General features: G+C 23.7%; 1 protein-coding gene across 1 annotated transcript; it reads right to left on the bottom strand.

The window, feature by feature from the left end:
• Positions 1-15,130: 15,130 nt before the first annotated feature.
• On the bottom strand, positions 15,131-18,286 carry BKA55DRAFT_531420 (uncharacterized protein; the record flags this gene model as incomplete). Its single annotated transcript, XM_046189231.1, has 3 exons — positions 15,131-17,632; positions 17,700-17,997; positions 18,045-18,286. 3 exons carry the CDS (start codon positions 18,284-18,286, stop codon positions 15,131-15,133), a joined length of 3,042 nt encoding a protein of 1,013 aa, XP_046040654.1.
• Between the last annotated feature and the right edge of the window lie 17 nt (positions 18,287-18,303).

Raw genomic sequence — 18,303 nt, 5'->3', positions numbered from 1 at the left:
TCCTTATTTATTACTTTTTTATAGCTTTATTATTATAAAAGGTATATTGCTTTTCCTAAACTTATTTAGTAAAGTAACTTATATTCTTTATTATTGTAGTTAACTCCTTTATAGCAGTCCTTAATATATTCTTCTTCTTTTAAAAAGTTATTTATAAATTCTTTATTATATAAATACTATTAAAAATGTTTTTCTAGCTTTATATTTTATTTATTTAATATAGTTCTTTACTTAAATTATTTATTATTAATTAAAACCTAATTAAAGGCTTCTTTTAGGTTAGTAGGTTTAAAGAGATATCCTTTTTTTATATTTTTAGACTTATTATCCTTCTTAATTAACCTTTATTATTTCTCCTCTTCCTGTTCCTTATAGCTATTATAATTATAAAAGCATTATAAGTTAATATATATTAAAGTCTTTAGGTTTATATATTTAAACTCTAATAGTCCTTTATTATTTATATCCCCTTTAATATACTTAAGGTTAATTAGGTTATAAGTTCTTTATTATTTTATTTAAATTATATCTTTATATTTTTTTTTTACTTTTTTAATTAGTTATTAAGACTAGTAAATCCCTTTATAAAGTTTTTTTATTTTATAAATTTATTAATAATAAGATATATTAAATTATAATTCTATTACTTTAAGATTTTTATATTAGTAATATATTAAGTATTTTTTTATTTTTATTTTTTAATAAGGGTTATTATTAAATATATTAGGAATTATAATAAAAAGTAATTATTATTATCCTTATCTTATTTATAATTCTTATATTATTAGTATTTATATAATAGCTATAATAATTTATTATATTTTAAATAGGTTAGAAATGTTTTTATAATATTTTTAGTATTAAATTTTAGCTCCTTATAGTAAGGGTTTATAATATCTACTATATAATAAGCCTAAAATATAAGCTTTTAAGTTTATTAATATTACTATACTCCCTAGCTCCTTATAGGCATTTATCTTTTATTAAGGTATATATCTTATTATTATTTTTATTAAATAGTAGTTTATAAGGTTACTTTTACTTATTTTTAATTTATTTATCTTCTTTATAAGGTATTATATAGTATTTTATATTACTCTTCCTTTATATCTTATACTTTAAGAGTATTATTAATAATATATATAGACCTTATTCCTTACTTTATATTCCTTCTTTATTATTTTCTCTTTTTCTTAAATTATTATTTAAATTAAGATAATATTAATTATCTTAAATACATTAAGTTATTTTCCTATATTAAAGGTAGTTTTTATTTCTTATAGGTCTTTTAGGTATTTCTAATTTCTTATTTTAAGGGTTTTTCTTCCCTTATTATTTTAAGGGTTTTAGTTTATTTTATTTTCTTATATTTCTTTTCTTCTTTCTTTTAAGATAATAGTATAATCTTTTTCCTTTTCCTATTATTAGTTTTTTAGGTTTTTTTATTATTTCTTTTAATATTTAATTGCCTTTATTTTATATAATATTAGGATTTAGGTATATTTCCTAATTTAATATCTTCTTTTATTAAAAACTTTTCTTATAGTTTATAAATTAAGTTATTTAAGTATAAATATTATTTATATTTTAATATAATGCCTTTATATACAGTAGTTATATTATATAGGCTTTATATTATTCTTAATATTTAGGTTTATATAATAGTTTAGGTTTTTATTTATTAATTATTATTAGTATTTACTTACCTTAATTAAGGTCTTTAGGCTTTTTAATTAAGGATATTTATTAGTAATATATTTAAACTAATTATAATTACAATATTTAATCTTAAATATATTATAAGGTTTTTATTATTATTATATTATATTACTTTAAGTATATAAGTCCTAGTTTAGTCTTATATTATATATTAATATATTTTTTCTTCCTTAATTAGTATTTTATTATCTATTAGTATTTTACTATAAGTTATATAATCCTTTATGCCTTTTTGCTTATTTTTCTTAATATTACTTATATTACTAATTATTAATTTCTATAGTAATATTTACTAATTTATTTAGGTTTTTTATTTAAGTTTAATATTTATATTATATCCTTAACTTCTAACTTTAATCTAAATATACCTATATTATATAACCTTCCTTGCCCTAGTTTAGCTTAGCTATTTAATAATAGTATTTAGCTAAATAGTTTATAATAAATCCTTTTTATTTAAGTTATTATATTTTATTTTTATAATATGTTTTTTATTTATTACTTTAAAATATTTTTAAGTTTTAATTTAAAGTTTTTATATTTCTTATAAATATATTTTATTATTTCTTATTATTCTTTATATAATTATTAATATAATTTAAATAATAAGTTTTATTAACTATAATACTTTATCTTTAAGGAATTCTATATTATATTAAACTCTTAGTTTATTAATAATAAATTAAATAAGTAATATATTTAATAGCTTAAAGGCTAATAAGGAATCCTTAAAGTTTATTAATATTATTATTAAATAGTTTAGGCTAGTAAGGTTAAAGGATTTCTTTAAGGTCTTTTTTAATTATATAAAGGCTATAATATATTTAATATACTCTTATAGAGTTTTAATTATTTTTTACTTCCTTTTTAAGTACTTTATAATTTAATAAGGTTAGCTACCTTCTTCTTTAAGTTCTTAATTTTATTTTTAGCTATATTAAAGTTATTCTTTACAGTCTCTAGGAGGTTATTATATTACTAGCCAAGCTATCTAAGCTTATATTTAAGTTTTACTACTTCCTTTTATAAGTGCTTAGGTAAGTAGGGGTAATATCTTCTTTATTTTTATTATTAGTCTTTATAAGAATATCTTCTAGGTTAAGGGGTATTTCTTATTATAAGTAGTGCTAGGCATATCTTAAGTTAAAAGGCTAAATTAAAGTAATAAGTATTATTATATTAGTATTATTTAATATTATATAATATAATCTAAATAAGAGCTATTAATATATAATAATTAGGTTTTTTAAATAAGTAAATTAATTTATATTAGGTTTATATTTATAAATTATATAAATATAATATTAAGTATTATAATATATTATATCTCTTAATAATTGAGTAATATATATTAGGCTTATTAATATAAAGATACTTTATTAATAGTTAATAAGCTAAGTTTTATAAAAGTGCTAATAAATATATTCTATATATTAATAGTAGTTATATAAAAGTAATATAATATAAGGTTATTATTAGTCTTAAAATAATACAGTCCTAGAGTGCTATTATTTCTATATTTATTACTTTTTATTTAGTTAGTTATTAAGGTAGAGTTTTTATAGGGTATATGTAATATAACTACTAAGATTATAATAATTATAAGTAAAGTCTTAAATAATTTTCTAATTAATATTATAATATATATCTTATTAATATTTAACTTTTATTATTAGTTTTTTTAAATAATAAGCCTTACCTTATACTTTTATAAGTATTTATATTTATTAAACTTATAAATAAAGACTTATATATAATTTAGTATTTATAAGGTATTAATTTATAAATTATATCTTATAATTTTTATTTAAAATCTTATTTACTTATAACTTTATAACTTTTTAAATACTTTCTTTATATTTATTTAAATTCTTTTTTAAAATAATATTAATATAAATTTCTATAAGAACTTAAAGCTTAAGGCAGATTTCTCTTATAAAACCTTTCTCTATTTAAAATACGGTTTATTTAAGTCTTTTATATCTTATACTTAGGCTTAAGTCTTTTATAAAGGTATTAGCTTCTTATTACCTTTAAAATTAGTTTTCCTTTATACTTTACTATTAATATAGCTATTATATTTATATTAAAGGCTTAATTAAGGATATATAAATCTTTATTTAATCTTTATAGCTTTACTTACCAGCTTAATTATATTCTAATTTAAGTAAGGAAGTTTAAAAATAAGCTCTTTAATAGAGTTAAAAGTAATTTAAATTAAACCTAAGTATATTTTAAGTTATTAATATCTTAATCTTCTATTAACTCTGCCTCTTTAATAAGTAAATCTTTAATTAGATTTTTAAGGCTTAATATTATAATTTCTTACTTATTAAGGCCTTAAACTAGGTCTATAACCTAATTAAGCTATTTAGAGTTTATAAGAGATTATATTCTTATTTATATTTCTTTAAAATTTATTTATTAATTATTTCTTTTATTTATACCTTATTAATACTAAAGAATTCTTTTTTATTAAATATAATATCTTAAGTAATATATATCTTCTTAGTAATTAGATTTTAAACTTAAAATATATTTTATATATTATATTTAATAAGGTATTTAATTTATATTTTTAAAATTATTTTTAATTAAAGATATTTATCTTTTAATTATATTAAATTAATTAAAATAAATACTTTATATTTAATTATCCTTATATAACTAATTTAAGGTTAATTATTTTCTTATAAGCTATATATAGTAAAAAAAAAGCTTTTACAAGGTATTTTTTATTTTAACCCTTATTTTAAGGTATAATTAAGTAAATAAACTGTATTTAAACTATTTATAGCTAGAGGCCTAAAGGTAATTTACTATTAATTATTAATAATATAACTTTCTCTTTTATTATCCCCTTAAAGTGCTTTCTAAAGCCATTTTACTACTAAATATATAAAGCACTTTTATTTATTTAAATTCCCTTTTTAATAAGCTAAGTATAGATTAAACTCCTTTTTTATAGCTTATTATCTATTTCTATTAGGTAAAGCCTAATATTATATATTACTTATAATATTTATATAAAATACTTAAGTATTAATAATAAATTCTTATTAAAATAATTAATAAAGTAATAATCTTAATAAAATCTTAATTTCTAATTTATAATAATTTTATAAGATATATATTTATTTATTCTTAATAAATAGTTATAAAAGTTAATTAAAACTCGTTTATTAAGTTTTAAGGCTTATATTTATAATTTATAATAGTCTTATTATTTTTATTATTTTATAAATATTATATTTAATTATAATTAGACCCTTTATCTTAATATTAAAGGTTTAATTTATTAAGTATTTAAGACTTTTTAATCTTAAGTATTTTAGCCTTTAGTATTAAATTATTATTTAAGCCTTATTTAATCTTTTAATACTCTAGGAGTTATATTAAAGGTATTTTATTAAAAATATAGCTTATTTTCTAATTTTAGGAATATATTTTATAATATACTAATTAAACTTCCTTAGTTTAAACTACTGCTTTTTTACTAATTTCACTTTGTCTATTCTTATATATAAGGTCAATTAGTCACGTGCCCTGCTACATATATTTAATTAATTAAGCTAGTTATAACTTTAAGTTGATTTGACTTTTGCTAACTAACTTACACAAAGTAAACTCAACACAATTCCTTTAATTTTAACTTTAACAGAATTTCTAAACCCTGCCTTTACCCCGCGTTTATCCCAGAACTCTATATGCAGACTCCCCGTCCTTACCAATTCAAGAGCAGCTCTCCGGCAACGTCGGCTGCCCTTGCAGATACACTAAGGAGCTACTCTTTATACATAGCTAAGTTTAGGCTTATAAAGGCAGCAAGGAAAGCTGCCTTGTCTAACTGAAGAGGATGACCTTCCCTTAAGGCTGTTTTTAGGTCTTTAAGACCTAATAGCTTATTATTAACCTAGCTTAGATTAATTAAACTAATATAGTGCCTCTTTTCTATATAATTAATTAACTAAATTAGGCTATAATTAAAAATAGCTACCTTAATAAGGTTAGATTTACTTCTTAATAAGAAGTTTTTTATAATAATAGTAATTATTATATATATTATATAAAGTTTTTCTTTATTAACTACCTTTAAGGTAAGCCTAATAGCTAGATTAAAATTATAGCTAGTTATATAATGGGTATAATTATATAGCTATAGGCTATTTTATATAGGCATTAAGGTAGTATAGCTATTATGCTATTAATAAGAAGGGTTAAAAGGGAAAGTTATATTAGATAATGTACTTATAAGTTTATAGCTTAATCTCTTACTTAGCTAGGCTCTAACTGACCTTTAAGTAGAAGTGTAATAGATAAATTAGGTATAGTATTCCTTTTAATAGGTTAAAGGAAGAAGGTTAATTTAGCTGCTAAGATATAACTAGTATTAATATTGCTTAGTAAAGGTAGTAATTATATTATTAAAGTAAATAAACCTTATTTAATTCTGACTTTTATAATAATATCCTGCTATAAGGGTTTTACTATTTAAATTATTAATAGAAAAGCTAAAAAGCTTAATAGCCTTATATAAGGCTAAAAGTAAAAGAAAGAAAAATACTAATTAAACTTAATAATTAAGGTATATAAGACCTAGCTACTTATATATTAAATAATATCTTTATTATCTTTTTAATCTTACTAATAGCTAATTTAATATAGCTTTTATAATAATATTAAATTTATTTTTATTTATAAGTAATATATAATATAGTTTAATTTAAAGACTTATACTGTATTTTATAAATTATATACTTTAATTTATACTTTATTATATTTAAGAATTAATAATTACTTTAATCTTATAAAGACTTTTTCTTTATTTAGAACTACTTCTAATATCTTAAATTAATTAATATTATTAAAAATATAAATTATAATTTTAAAATCTAATATAGCTAAGTCTTATAATAAGTAATTACTACTTAATATTAAGAAAGTAATTACTTTTTTTAAAATTAATATTTAAGGCTTTAATACTTAATTTAACTTCTTTTTTAACTTTTAGGCTTCTTATTAAAGCTTCTTAAAAAGTTCTTAAACTTCTTTTTTATCTTAAAGTTAATATTTTTAAAAATTAAGCTATTTTTAAAATAATAAGTATTTCTTTAAGGCATTTTCTAAGAATACTACTTAATATAATATAGAATTTAGGTTTTTATATCTCTTTTTATATAATATATAGATTTCTAATATTTTTATAAATTACTAAAGGTACTTTATAAACCTTTTTTTAATAAAGGATTCCTTTAAATTATTAGTCTTTAACTTACTTTATTTTTATTTTTAAGAAAAAGGTTTAAATTATAGTTTTAAAGCTCCCTTTTATTACTTACTTAATAACTAGCTTATTACCTCTCTTCTTAATTAATTAAACTTCTTATTAAAATTAAATAAAAAGGTTAATAAAAAGTATATCTTTTTCCTTAATTACTTCTTATTCTGGCCTTATTTAATATAAAGAAGTATTTTAAATTAATATTTTAAATTTAATTATAAGTCTTTAAATTAAATATTTAAATATTATATTTTATAATCCTTTAAGTTTTATAATTTATATTATCTTTTTTTAAAAAGTATTTACTTTTTTTAATTAATTTTACTATTTAATATTACTTTTAATATTTTAAAATATTATTTTTAACTTATCTCTTTTTAAATATATTATTAATATTATATATAGCTTTAAGATTTAAAAAGAATAATAAAATATTATTATATTATATAGATTTATTTATAATAAGTAAGTATATCTTAATATAATTTAAATTAATCTTTTTAATTATGTAATTAAGTATATTTTAAATATTATTTATTATTTATTATATTAATTAAGGTTACTTTTATAAATTATTATTAATACCTTATAGGCCTTTTAATTCGCTAATATTAACTTAATATATAAGGTTATTAAGTACTTTAATTAGATAGTTAGAAAAGTAATATTTAAAAAGTATAATTAAGGCTTATTTTCCTTTTTTATAAGGTAATTACTAAATTTAAGCTTCCTTAACTCTTAGACTTATTAATTTATAAAAAGCCTTAAATTTATAATTCTTTTAAGCTTATAAATCCTTTTAGTAAATATCTTTATAATATAAGATTACTTAAAGGAATTTTAATTATTAAATTTATTAAGAATAGATCTCTATATTTATAATTAATAATATCTTAATTAAGGGTTATTTATTTAAATAGTAATTTATTTCTTATAATTATAGCTATTTTCTTAAAAATCTAGCTTTAAGACTTTTAATTATTAAACTATTCCTTAATTAATTAAACTATCTATCTTTAGCCTTTTTAATATAGCCTAGCTAATTTTAAAAGAGGGGTAAAATATTATATAACTCTTTTATTTTAAGAAAAGCAGCTCCTTTAACTAAAATGCCCTGCTAATTAGCACCTGGCAGTTTAACAATTTTCCTAAACCCTGCAATTACTCTGCTTCTATCTTAGACATTGCAGTATACTATCCCCCTTATCTTAGTTATGCTTTTATAATCTAAGACTATAACTAGCCTAATCTTTACTAGCTATTAATTAGTCTTATGGCCTTTATTAGCTTTACTAACTATTTCTTTATATTATTAAGCTATTATCTATATAGGCTCTTAATAATCCTTAATTTAAGGTTTTTAATAAATCCCTTATTACTTATTAATATAAGGCTTTTTCTTATAAGGAATTACTTTAAAATTTATAATAACTTAATTTCTTTTTAAAATAACTTTTAAAAATTATTAGCTTTTTATAATAATAATATATAAGTAAAAGGACTTTATAGCCTAAATTAATATATTTAATAAAGGTAATATTATTTATTTTATTTTAAGTCTTTTTAATTTTTATTATTATAATATAAAGTTTATTTATATATTTATAATTTTTAAAAGTGTTACGATTCGTGCCCGTAACAGCGCTATAAGGCTCTATAAGCAGCTGAATGCACTACTGTAATTGCTACAATAGCAGTTATAGCCCGATCCTTTGCCCTGTGGCGTAGTGGTTAGGTGCAGCTATTACAAAAAGCTATTATAAAATAAGGAATTAAGTTAAGTATTTTAATATAAATAGCCTTATTAAGTAATTATAGGCTTTTTTAAATAGTAAGTATTATAATAATATAATTATAATATTATTAGTAATTATAATTTAAAAATAAAAAGTTAAGTTAAATAACTTAATATAAAAGTATAATAAATAATTAAAGTATAATATATAATAGAGGTTAATAAAAAGCCTTTTAAAAAGGCTATAAGAAGAATATTAGGGCTAGCTAATAAGTAGGTAAGGCTTTTTAGCTAGTATATATATAGCTAGGTTTAGGCTATAATTAAGATAGCTAATTATAATAATTTAACTTAATAAAGCTTTATTAGCTATAATGGTAATATATATTTAAATTATATTAAATTTAAAGATACTTAAATATACCTTTTAAGGCTAACTTATAAACTTAAAATATATATATATATATATATATATTTAATTATAATTATATAAAACTATATTAAGATATATTTATATAATAAATAATATAGTTTTAATATTTAAAAAAGTAAAGTTATATAAAATTAAGTATTAAATTATAAAGTTTTTAAAAGTTAACTAATAGCTTATATTAATTTATTACCTAGGCTTAATAATATATTATAAATAATACATTTAAGTATATTTAATATAAAAAATACTTAATATAAATTTAGGTTAAAGCGAAATATATTATTTTAATTTAATAATTAATATATAAGTATAAAGCTAAGGTAAAGTTAAAAATATATTAAAGGTTTTTTTCTTTTTCTTACTTTTAACCTTATAAAAGGCTATCTAGCCTTTTAGCTATTTTATTAATAACTTAAGTAAAAAGACTTTTATAATAGGCTAGTATATTAAAGGTTAATATTAAATAAGGTTTATCTGCCTTAATAATATAATTACTGCCTTAACTAAGTATTATAAATACTAGCTCTTAATAGCTAAATTACCCTTTTTCCTTTAACTTACCTAGAAGAATATTATATTTAATTTATTTATTAAAAAGTATATTACTTTACTTTATATAATTATTAATTATATTTATTAATATTAATTATAGCTATTACTATAATACTTACTATTTATAATAGCTTATAGCCTAATTAAGGCTATTATATAATTAACTATAATCTTATTAATATAATTAAATTAGCCCTAAAGTAAGCTATAAGTTAAAATTATTATATATTAAATATATTATATATAATAGATATAATTATCAAAAAGAACTTTTTATTAAAAGATAAAATTAATTTTATTAAAATAGTTCTTGTTATTTATTACTTAATTTAATTAATTAGTTATATAAATCTAAATTACTTAAGATATATAATATCTTTAGCCTAGATGGGTTAAGAGCTATATAAATTAAAAATACTAAAAAAAGCCTTAAGGTATAATTAGGCTTAAATAGTAAAAAAGGTAGTTTTACTTATTACCTTTATAAGTAACTTAGCCTAGTATAAAAAGTGGCTTATAAATATAATTATAAAGGTAAAATAACTATATTATAAAGGAATTATATTAAGTCTATTTATATAACTTAGTTAGTAAAAGGTATATTAACTTAAAGTTATTACTTAATTAATTAAATATATATAATAAAGCATATAACTAATTAACCTTATATATAAGAATAAATAAAGTAAAATTAGTAAAAAAGTAATAATTTAAACTAGGGTAAATAAAATATGTAATATATATTATATATAAAAGAAAATAAGAATTACAATTATTAAATTATTTATTTATATATTAAAGCTCTTATTTAATATATATAAGGTTTATAAGTTTAACTATATACTTAATAAGGTTATTAAAGTAGTAAATACTATATTAGGGCTTATTTATAAATAAAACGAAATATATAAGTTTTAATTTATAAATATATTTAATAAAGTAATTTTATATCTTAAATTGTTAAAAGGAGGTATATTAGGATATATAATATAAAATAAGTTTACTTTTAGTAAGTATAATATAAAAATATATTATTATATAAAGTATAATTAAGAGAATAACTAAAAAATAAAAAATAATATAAAAAGAGCTAAAGCAGCTTAAGGACTTTATAAATAAATAGTATATATTATTAGTAATTTCTTAAATAATACTAAGTAAGTAAGTAGTTTTAAGTATATAAAAATAATAAGTTAATAGTTTAAATACCTATCTAAGCTATATAGCAGATATAGGTATTAAACCTATAGGAACTTATAATATCTAATTATTACTTAATTAAAATATTATTTAACTTTTAACCCCTCTTTATATTTATACTTTATATTATTTCTATTTAAATTATAATTTATTATATATCTTTTACTTTTAAATTTTAAAATATTAAATAAAAAAATATATTATACCTCTAAATTTTATACCTTATAAATATATAACCCCTTAGGTTTAATAATAAGTGTATTTTAATTATATAGTAAATTTAAATATAAATCTAATAGCATTCTTATAAAAACAAATAATACTAATAAAATAATAACCTAAATTATATAACTTATATAAATTTATATTAATATATATAATAAATATATATAATAAATAAATATATAAAATAAAAATCTTAACTATTTTAAAATAAATAATAATAAAAATATAATAAATTAGCTAATAAATTAGCTAATTAATTAAAATTAACTATTATACTTATTCTTAAAAGCCTTAATACCTTCTTAATAAATTCTTATATTATATCTAATTTTATTATAATGTTTATAATATTAAACTCTTAATTATATTAGGCTTCCTTAATTATTACTTCTTAATAGTTTACTTAATATTTATATACTTATATTTATTTAATTAGTTAAAGTCTTACCTTTTTATATAATTATACTTTCTTTATTTTATAAGTATATACTTTTTACCTTATATTACTAGCTAAATATCTTATTTATTTATTAAAGCTTTTAATTCTTAGCCTGTAATAAGGCAATCTTATATATATTTCTCTTTATTACCTTAAATAAAAATTAAAGAGCTTTAAGAATTAACTTTAAAAAGTTATTATAATATCTTTTAATTTATTTTTAAAGGTATTTAAATTATAATCTAGCCTTAAAAACTATTTATAAGGTTTTTAAAATTTAAAATTAAGCTTATTAAGCTATTTCTTTAATAAGTATTAAAGTTTATAATTAAATATTAAGCTTTAATATTATAATTTTTAAACTAAAAGAAATAAAGCTAGCTCTTTTAAAATCTCTTTTACTATTTAACTTTATTATAATTAATTAAAAAATAATATAAAAGGTTAAGAAGAACTTAATTTTAGAAATATAAGTTATAAATCTTTTAATTAATTACTTTATTTCTTAATTATATACCTTTTTTAATAGCTTAAAGTGCTTAATATTAAAAGGCTAAAATAAGTAAGAAAATTAAAATAAAATATAAAGTATAATAATATTATTTTCCTTATAATATATTTAGAAATTAGCTAAATAGTAACTTTTATAGCTATTAAGAATTAGAAAATAATAAGTATTAATTAATTAATTAATTATATATTAATTAAAATACTTTAACTACTTAAGGCTTATTTTAATATTTATCTAGCTATTTTAAGTTATAATAATAGACTCAGTAATTAAGAAGTTACTTTTTTAATATTAATTAATAAGGTAATATTAGTATAATGGCTACACCTAACCACTACGCTACAGGGCAAAAGATCGGGCTATAATTGCTATTGTAGTAATTACAGTAGTGCATTTAGCTGCTTATAGAGCCTTATAGCGCTGTTACGGGCACGAATCGTAACAATTAGCCTATAAGTATAATAAATAAATTAAATACTTAGTATTTTATATTAATTATCTAAATTATTATAACCTATTTTTAATTTTTAAGCTAAATTAATTTTAAGTTTTTATGCCTTTTTAAGTAAATAATTATTATATTACTTAATATTATACCTATTATAATACTAGTTTTATTAAAGTTTTAAATATTATTTAAATATATATTATATTTTATAATTATATTTTATATAAGCTTAAATTAATTATAAATAGTAATTAAGTCTTTATATTTAGCCTTCTAATAATTATATTTCTCTTAAAAATATATTTTAAGTTTAATTATTATTTAATAAAAATAATAACTTAATACTTATTAAATACTAATATATTATAATTTAATAAGCAGTTAACTTACTATTTCTTTAATATTATAATATTAAGAAGGAAATCCTTATAAATTTAATTTAAGGATATATTAAATTATAACTTATTTCTCTAAATTACTTACTTTCTAAGAGTTTAAAATATAATTATTATAAGCCTGCCTGCCTTAGAATTAGTAATAGAGGGTCTAAAAGTATATATTATAAATCTTTATACCTTATTATAGACTTAATTCTAAAATTACTTAATAGGCCTAAAGTATAAGAATATTATAAACCTTAATAATAGGTTATAATATATGATTTAATTAAGAGTTAATTAATTAAATAGTTAAGATATAAAGTAAGGATTTTTATTTTATATATTTATCTATTTTATATACTTATTCTATACATTACCTCTAATATTTATTTAGTAAAATAGATTTTATTTTTATATATTTATTTAGTATATTAAGGATATATTAAACTTTTATTTTTAATTATTAAATATTAAGTTTATAGTATTATAACTAGTTTAAAGTTTAATTTAATTAATTAATTATAAATAAAATAACTAAAATAAGTAAGAATATTAGTTATCTATTTTAATTAAGTTTGCCAGTATATAATGTTATATATAAGAGGTATAAGTTATATTATTAAAGTTTAATAATATAGTAATAATAAAAGCAAGTTTAAGGAATATTTAAATATAATAAATAGTTATATAAATAGACATAAAACTATATTATTATAATTATTAAGATAGATTTATTTATAAAATTATCTTAATTATTATTTATATTATCTAAAATATATTATTTTCTGTATTATATATAGAAATGCTAATAAAGCTGCTAGCGATATAGTAAAGTCTTAATAATCCTAACTTAGCAGTATTTACAGCGCTACTAGGGGACAGGTAGCCTCCGCTGGTCTACTTGCAGATCTTGGGTAATATGTATACTAGGTGTTTAATAACCTAGGCCATAGTAATAAGATAAATCTTATAGTTATAATAGAGAGTATTAGCTAGGAGTGCCTAGCTAAAATATTTATAAAAGTAATTAAAAAGAAAGCTATTTTTAAAGATATTTTGCTAAATAAACTATTTATATATAGTGCTTTTCTATTTTTAAATAGGAAAGTAAGATATAATATCTTTCTAAAAGATTCTATATTATAATTATATTAGCAAAACCTTTTTAGTTTCTAAAATACTAAGAAAGTAGACTTAGTAAAAGTAGACTATATATTACTATATAATATCTTACTAACTAATATAAAAATACTTAATAAGTAAATAAAGTTAAGAAGGTATATAGGAGAGAGATGCCTAGTATTAAAGGATTATTAAGCCAACGCCAAATAACGCTAGCAAGGGTTTAAAAATATAAAATTAAGCTCTTAATAATTTCCAGGTTATATATCTAATAGCAGCATAAGGGATAACCCAAGCAGAGACTACTAAGAAGGCCTCTTTAAACTATATTACCCTAGTTAGCCTTATAATAAGGAAATACATACAGAATATTGCCTATTAATAGCTAGTAGTAAATAACTGGCAAGGAGAAATAGGATATTATTATTTAAATTCTTAATTTAGTATAGCCTACTGCTAAGAAGCTTAGCATTAAGCAAAGCCATCTTGTTTTAGCTTGGGTTCTTAGTAACTAAAGAGATTATAAGCTGTAATCACTAGCTTAAGTAGCCCTAGGCAGGGGTATAATAAAATTAAGGCCGATATACTTTTAGGAAATTTGGCTGCTAAGGTTACTAAGAAGGCTAATAAAATTCTTAATAACTAGCCTTTATTATTACCTATACCTAGAACTTTCTGAGCAGTTCCGCCCTTCTTTAGTCGAGGTTTACGCTATTAATTCGCGGCCACACTATTATATTAAACGTATATCGGGCGGTATTATCGCTCTTATCTAAAAGAGAGTGTGCATGTCTTAGAGGCTATATCTGCATAGTAATGACAACCGTATGTGGAACCGGCACTTTGTTTTTCGTCTTATTAGAATCACGCCTCGGTATGAATACGTTAATCCGAATAATGCGTTATCTAATAGTTGTATGCATATAAAGTCTTCGTTTAAGCGCCGCCTTGGGTAATTTATAATGCAAAGTATTAATTATCTGCATAGTTTGGGAGTAGAAGTACCTAGTAATATCGAATATAATCCGAGTCCAGTCTTTAACATTTTCCGGCCCACCATCTCCTCAATTTTCTTTCGGTCATCATTACAGAGTCTCCAGCATCATAATGTTACTCGTCTCACCGACCGCCCGTTTCAAAATCAGCACCAGCTCATCCAAGGCCGCGAGCAATTGCACCAAGGAATTCAAAATAACCATGAAATTCCCCATTACTCCGCTGTCAACATTCTCTTTGCTCGGCAAGCTGCACGGAAGGTCGCTCGAGCGCCGGATTCCCTCCACGACCTGTTCTCGGGCATGGGCAACGGCCTTGGTGAACAATGGCGTGGGTAATACTGCTGGTAGAGGGTCGCCGCTCTTGAGTGCCTGTTGAACGATAGAGAGCACACCCATTAGCTCGGTGATGAGACCCTCGTTCATGGCGCCCGCGGCTGGGATGATTCTCGTTCTTTCGCCCTCGGAGAGCCGGGACGTATATTGCAGCAGCAGTGTGATATTGTGGTTAAGGATCATGCATTGGTTGCAAACCAAGACTAGCGTTCTCGTGTCGAAATTAGAGGATGAGAATTCAAATATCGTTAGCTTTATAGGTCCTGAGATTGTTAGGAGGATCTCGCCAATTGCTAAAGCCTCCTCTTCAGCTACTTGGCGCAGATCAGGAGCAGGATCTTTCCAACTGGACGCGAAGAGAGCATATCGGTCCCCAATGCCAACGAGAATATCGGAGAGCAGGTGTCGGTAATGGCGATTCGCAGACGGTGGTTTTGGTACGAAATTTACAATAAGAGCACCTGCAATGCCGACAAGTACGGTGATAACACGCCGCCAGAAGACTGCGTAGCCCACGCCGGGAGTGCCGTATTGCGGGATCTGTGTATCGCTCCAACTGTAGCCAGCGACAAGGAACGCCGTCGCACCCATCATAATTGCTGCAGGCATTACAGCAGGAGAAGTAAATAGACGCCACCACATCATTAGGACAATAGCAGGCGCGAAGATGGCGGCGAGGCCGTACGGATTCCCAGGGCCGTTGCCAGCGCCTATATACCATACCACCATCCCAATAACACCGCCAACAATGGTGCCAAAGACTCGTATGAGGCTCCCAAAGACTAGTTCGGCTGTGTATGGAACCAAAGTCAACTGAGCCATGATGACCGCCCACAGGCCTCTATTGCGGTAGAAGAAGCCTGCGGAAGACATAACAACAGCAGGGACCGAAAGGCCAATAGTGACCACAACCATGCGCAAAGCAAACATGCCTTCTTCATTTCCAAGCCAATTAGTAATAGCCAGAACAATTCTACCCCCCGGGCTTCTCTTGCGGCCATTGGGTGCCCGTATACTAACCAATTCAGCGCGTGCTGATTTTGGTTTAGGATTCGTGGTCCCAGATTTAGCCTGAAAATTGGACCGCAGTGGGGTAACCGTCGAGATACGCGTAAGACCGTCGCCGAGGTCTGCAGCCGTCACTCCGTCCTCTGGAGAGTCTTCATGGCCGATCCATCGGAGGAGTGCTATCAGCCGACTTGGGAACCAGACCCGAATCTTGGTTCTCATCCCCTCTAGTTCCACAATTTGGGTGAGTACTTGAGCTATGGCATCTGCCAGCCGGTATAAGCGCTCCTGGAGAAGAATCCCCAGCATGAGGCCGGTAAACGATGAGACAATTCCAGTTTCTCCCCCTAAAAGTCCATCGTCGTCAAAAACTTTCCGAGAAATCTCAGGAAGGGATCGCGAAGTGGAAGCCATGAAGATGTCGCGCTGCTCGCAGAGCTTGGAGAGCACAGCAGCGTGCTTCTGATGCATGTCTAACCGGCCAGGGTTCTTTCGAAGGGCCTGAGCCTGGATCAATGCCTCGCTGATGGTTTGGAGAGATTCTTTGCATGCCTCAATCAGGTGCTCGCCTGGATTCACCAATGACTGGATACTTTCCTTGATCAGAACGTTTCTGCTAGGGTAGTTGGACCTAACGTGGAAATCAACCGCTCGATCAATCTGATGTTGCCCAAGCTCGACCGTCCGCTGGTCGCTATTACTCTCGCCATTGCTAGCGCGTGTGCGGTTTAATGCATCGATGCTCTTTTCCTTTCGCACCTGGTTTTGTTTGTAGAGTTCTGTTAGGGCGATGAAATTCATAGTGAGCCGACGAAAGGGTTCATTTAATGTCGATAGGTCATCTGAGCCCCATCTTCCGACAGATAAATCAATCGGCAGGAATCTGAAAAGAGGACCCAGGAGTTTGTAGGTCGAAAGCACTTTGGTTTGCAGTCCGGTCAACTTGGCCTCGCTCATATCTAGGGCTGGATGCTTGAGGCCGAGAACACAGGCATCTAAGAATTCGGGCATCAGAGCAAGGACATCCCGCATACCATCGAGTGCTTCCGATGTGGAGGACGTAGGGCAAAAGAGGATATTGCAGACGAGGCCAATGCCGGCAGCGATGGAGCAGGGAATGACGATAACCTTTGCAACAGTTCCATCGAAGGTTGGCAAAAGTGGTGCGCCATTGAGATAAACGACAGTAACAATTGAGGCCACCACTTGCACGAGTATGAGTTTGGGGAATGCAACGCGAAGCCGGGCCTGAAATTGTTCATTTATTCAATGACTTCACTTAATACGGACAGGCAGGGAGGGTCATGAAACTTACCATAAAGTAGACGAACAATCCCATCATGCAAAAATACGTGATGGTCACATTCGTATCCAACATGTATCCATTGAGAATCTGGACCTCTACATATTGTAGTGGATTTGTGGTGTTTGCCGCCTCTTGCTGAAGCGTGGCGAATCGAGCCTGCTTCTCAGCTTGTGGCCAAGTCGCAACCGCAGCTTTCATGGTGATGACACCCCAGGCCCAACAAAGCGCGCAGCCAAGCAGGATGGAAATAGTTATTATCAGCTGAGTAAATACTATGCCAGCCGGAGGAGCAATAAATAAGATGATGCTGGATGAAGTGAGTGAAATCCTTAACGAGAAGCATTGGGAGCCTACCATCCAAGAAATGTTGCTCGACCTATCGCTATCAGAGTTGGTTCAATGAGCATTAGAAGAGTCATAAGCCAGACAGCCAGAGAGCATTTGAATAGCCTCTTTATGTCTTTCGCATTGAAATGGTCGAGCCATGGTGGGAGCTTTTTGCTCGTCGACCAAGGCTTTGTTGCGTCGACGAAGTACGGATTGTAAATGCCATCCGGAGTGCCACCTTCGGTATCGGTCTGCAGCGGTTGCACCATCCTTTCATCGAGTTTCA

The sequence above is a fragment of the Fusarium redolens genome (genome assembly GCF_020744475.1).
Source record: "Fusarium redolens strain MPI-CAGE-AT-0023 chromosome Unknown BKA55scaffold_51, whole genome shotgun sequence".
NCBI lineage: Eukaryota > Fungi > Ascomycota > Sordariomycetes > Hypocreales > Nectriaceae > Fusarium > Fusarium redolens.
Note: the sequence above shows the minus strand (reverse complement) of the source record. Positions and strands in the feature narration are given on the sequence as shown.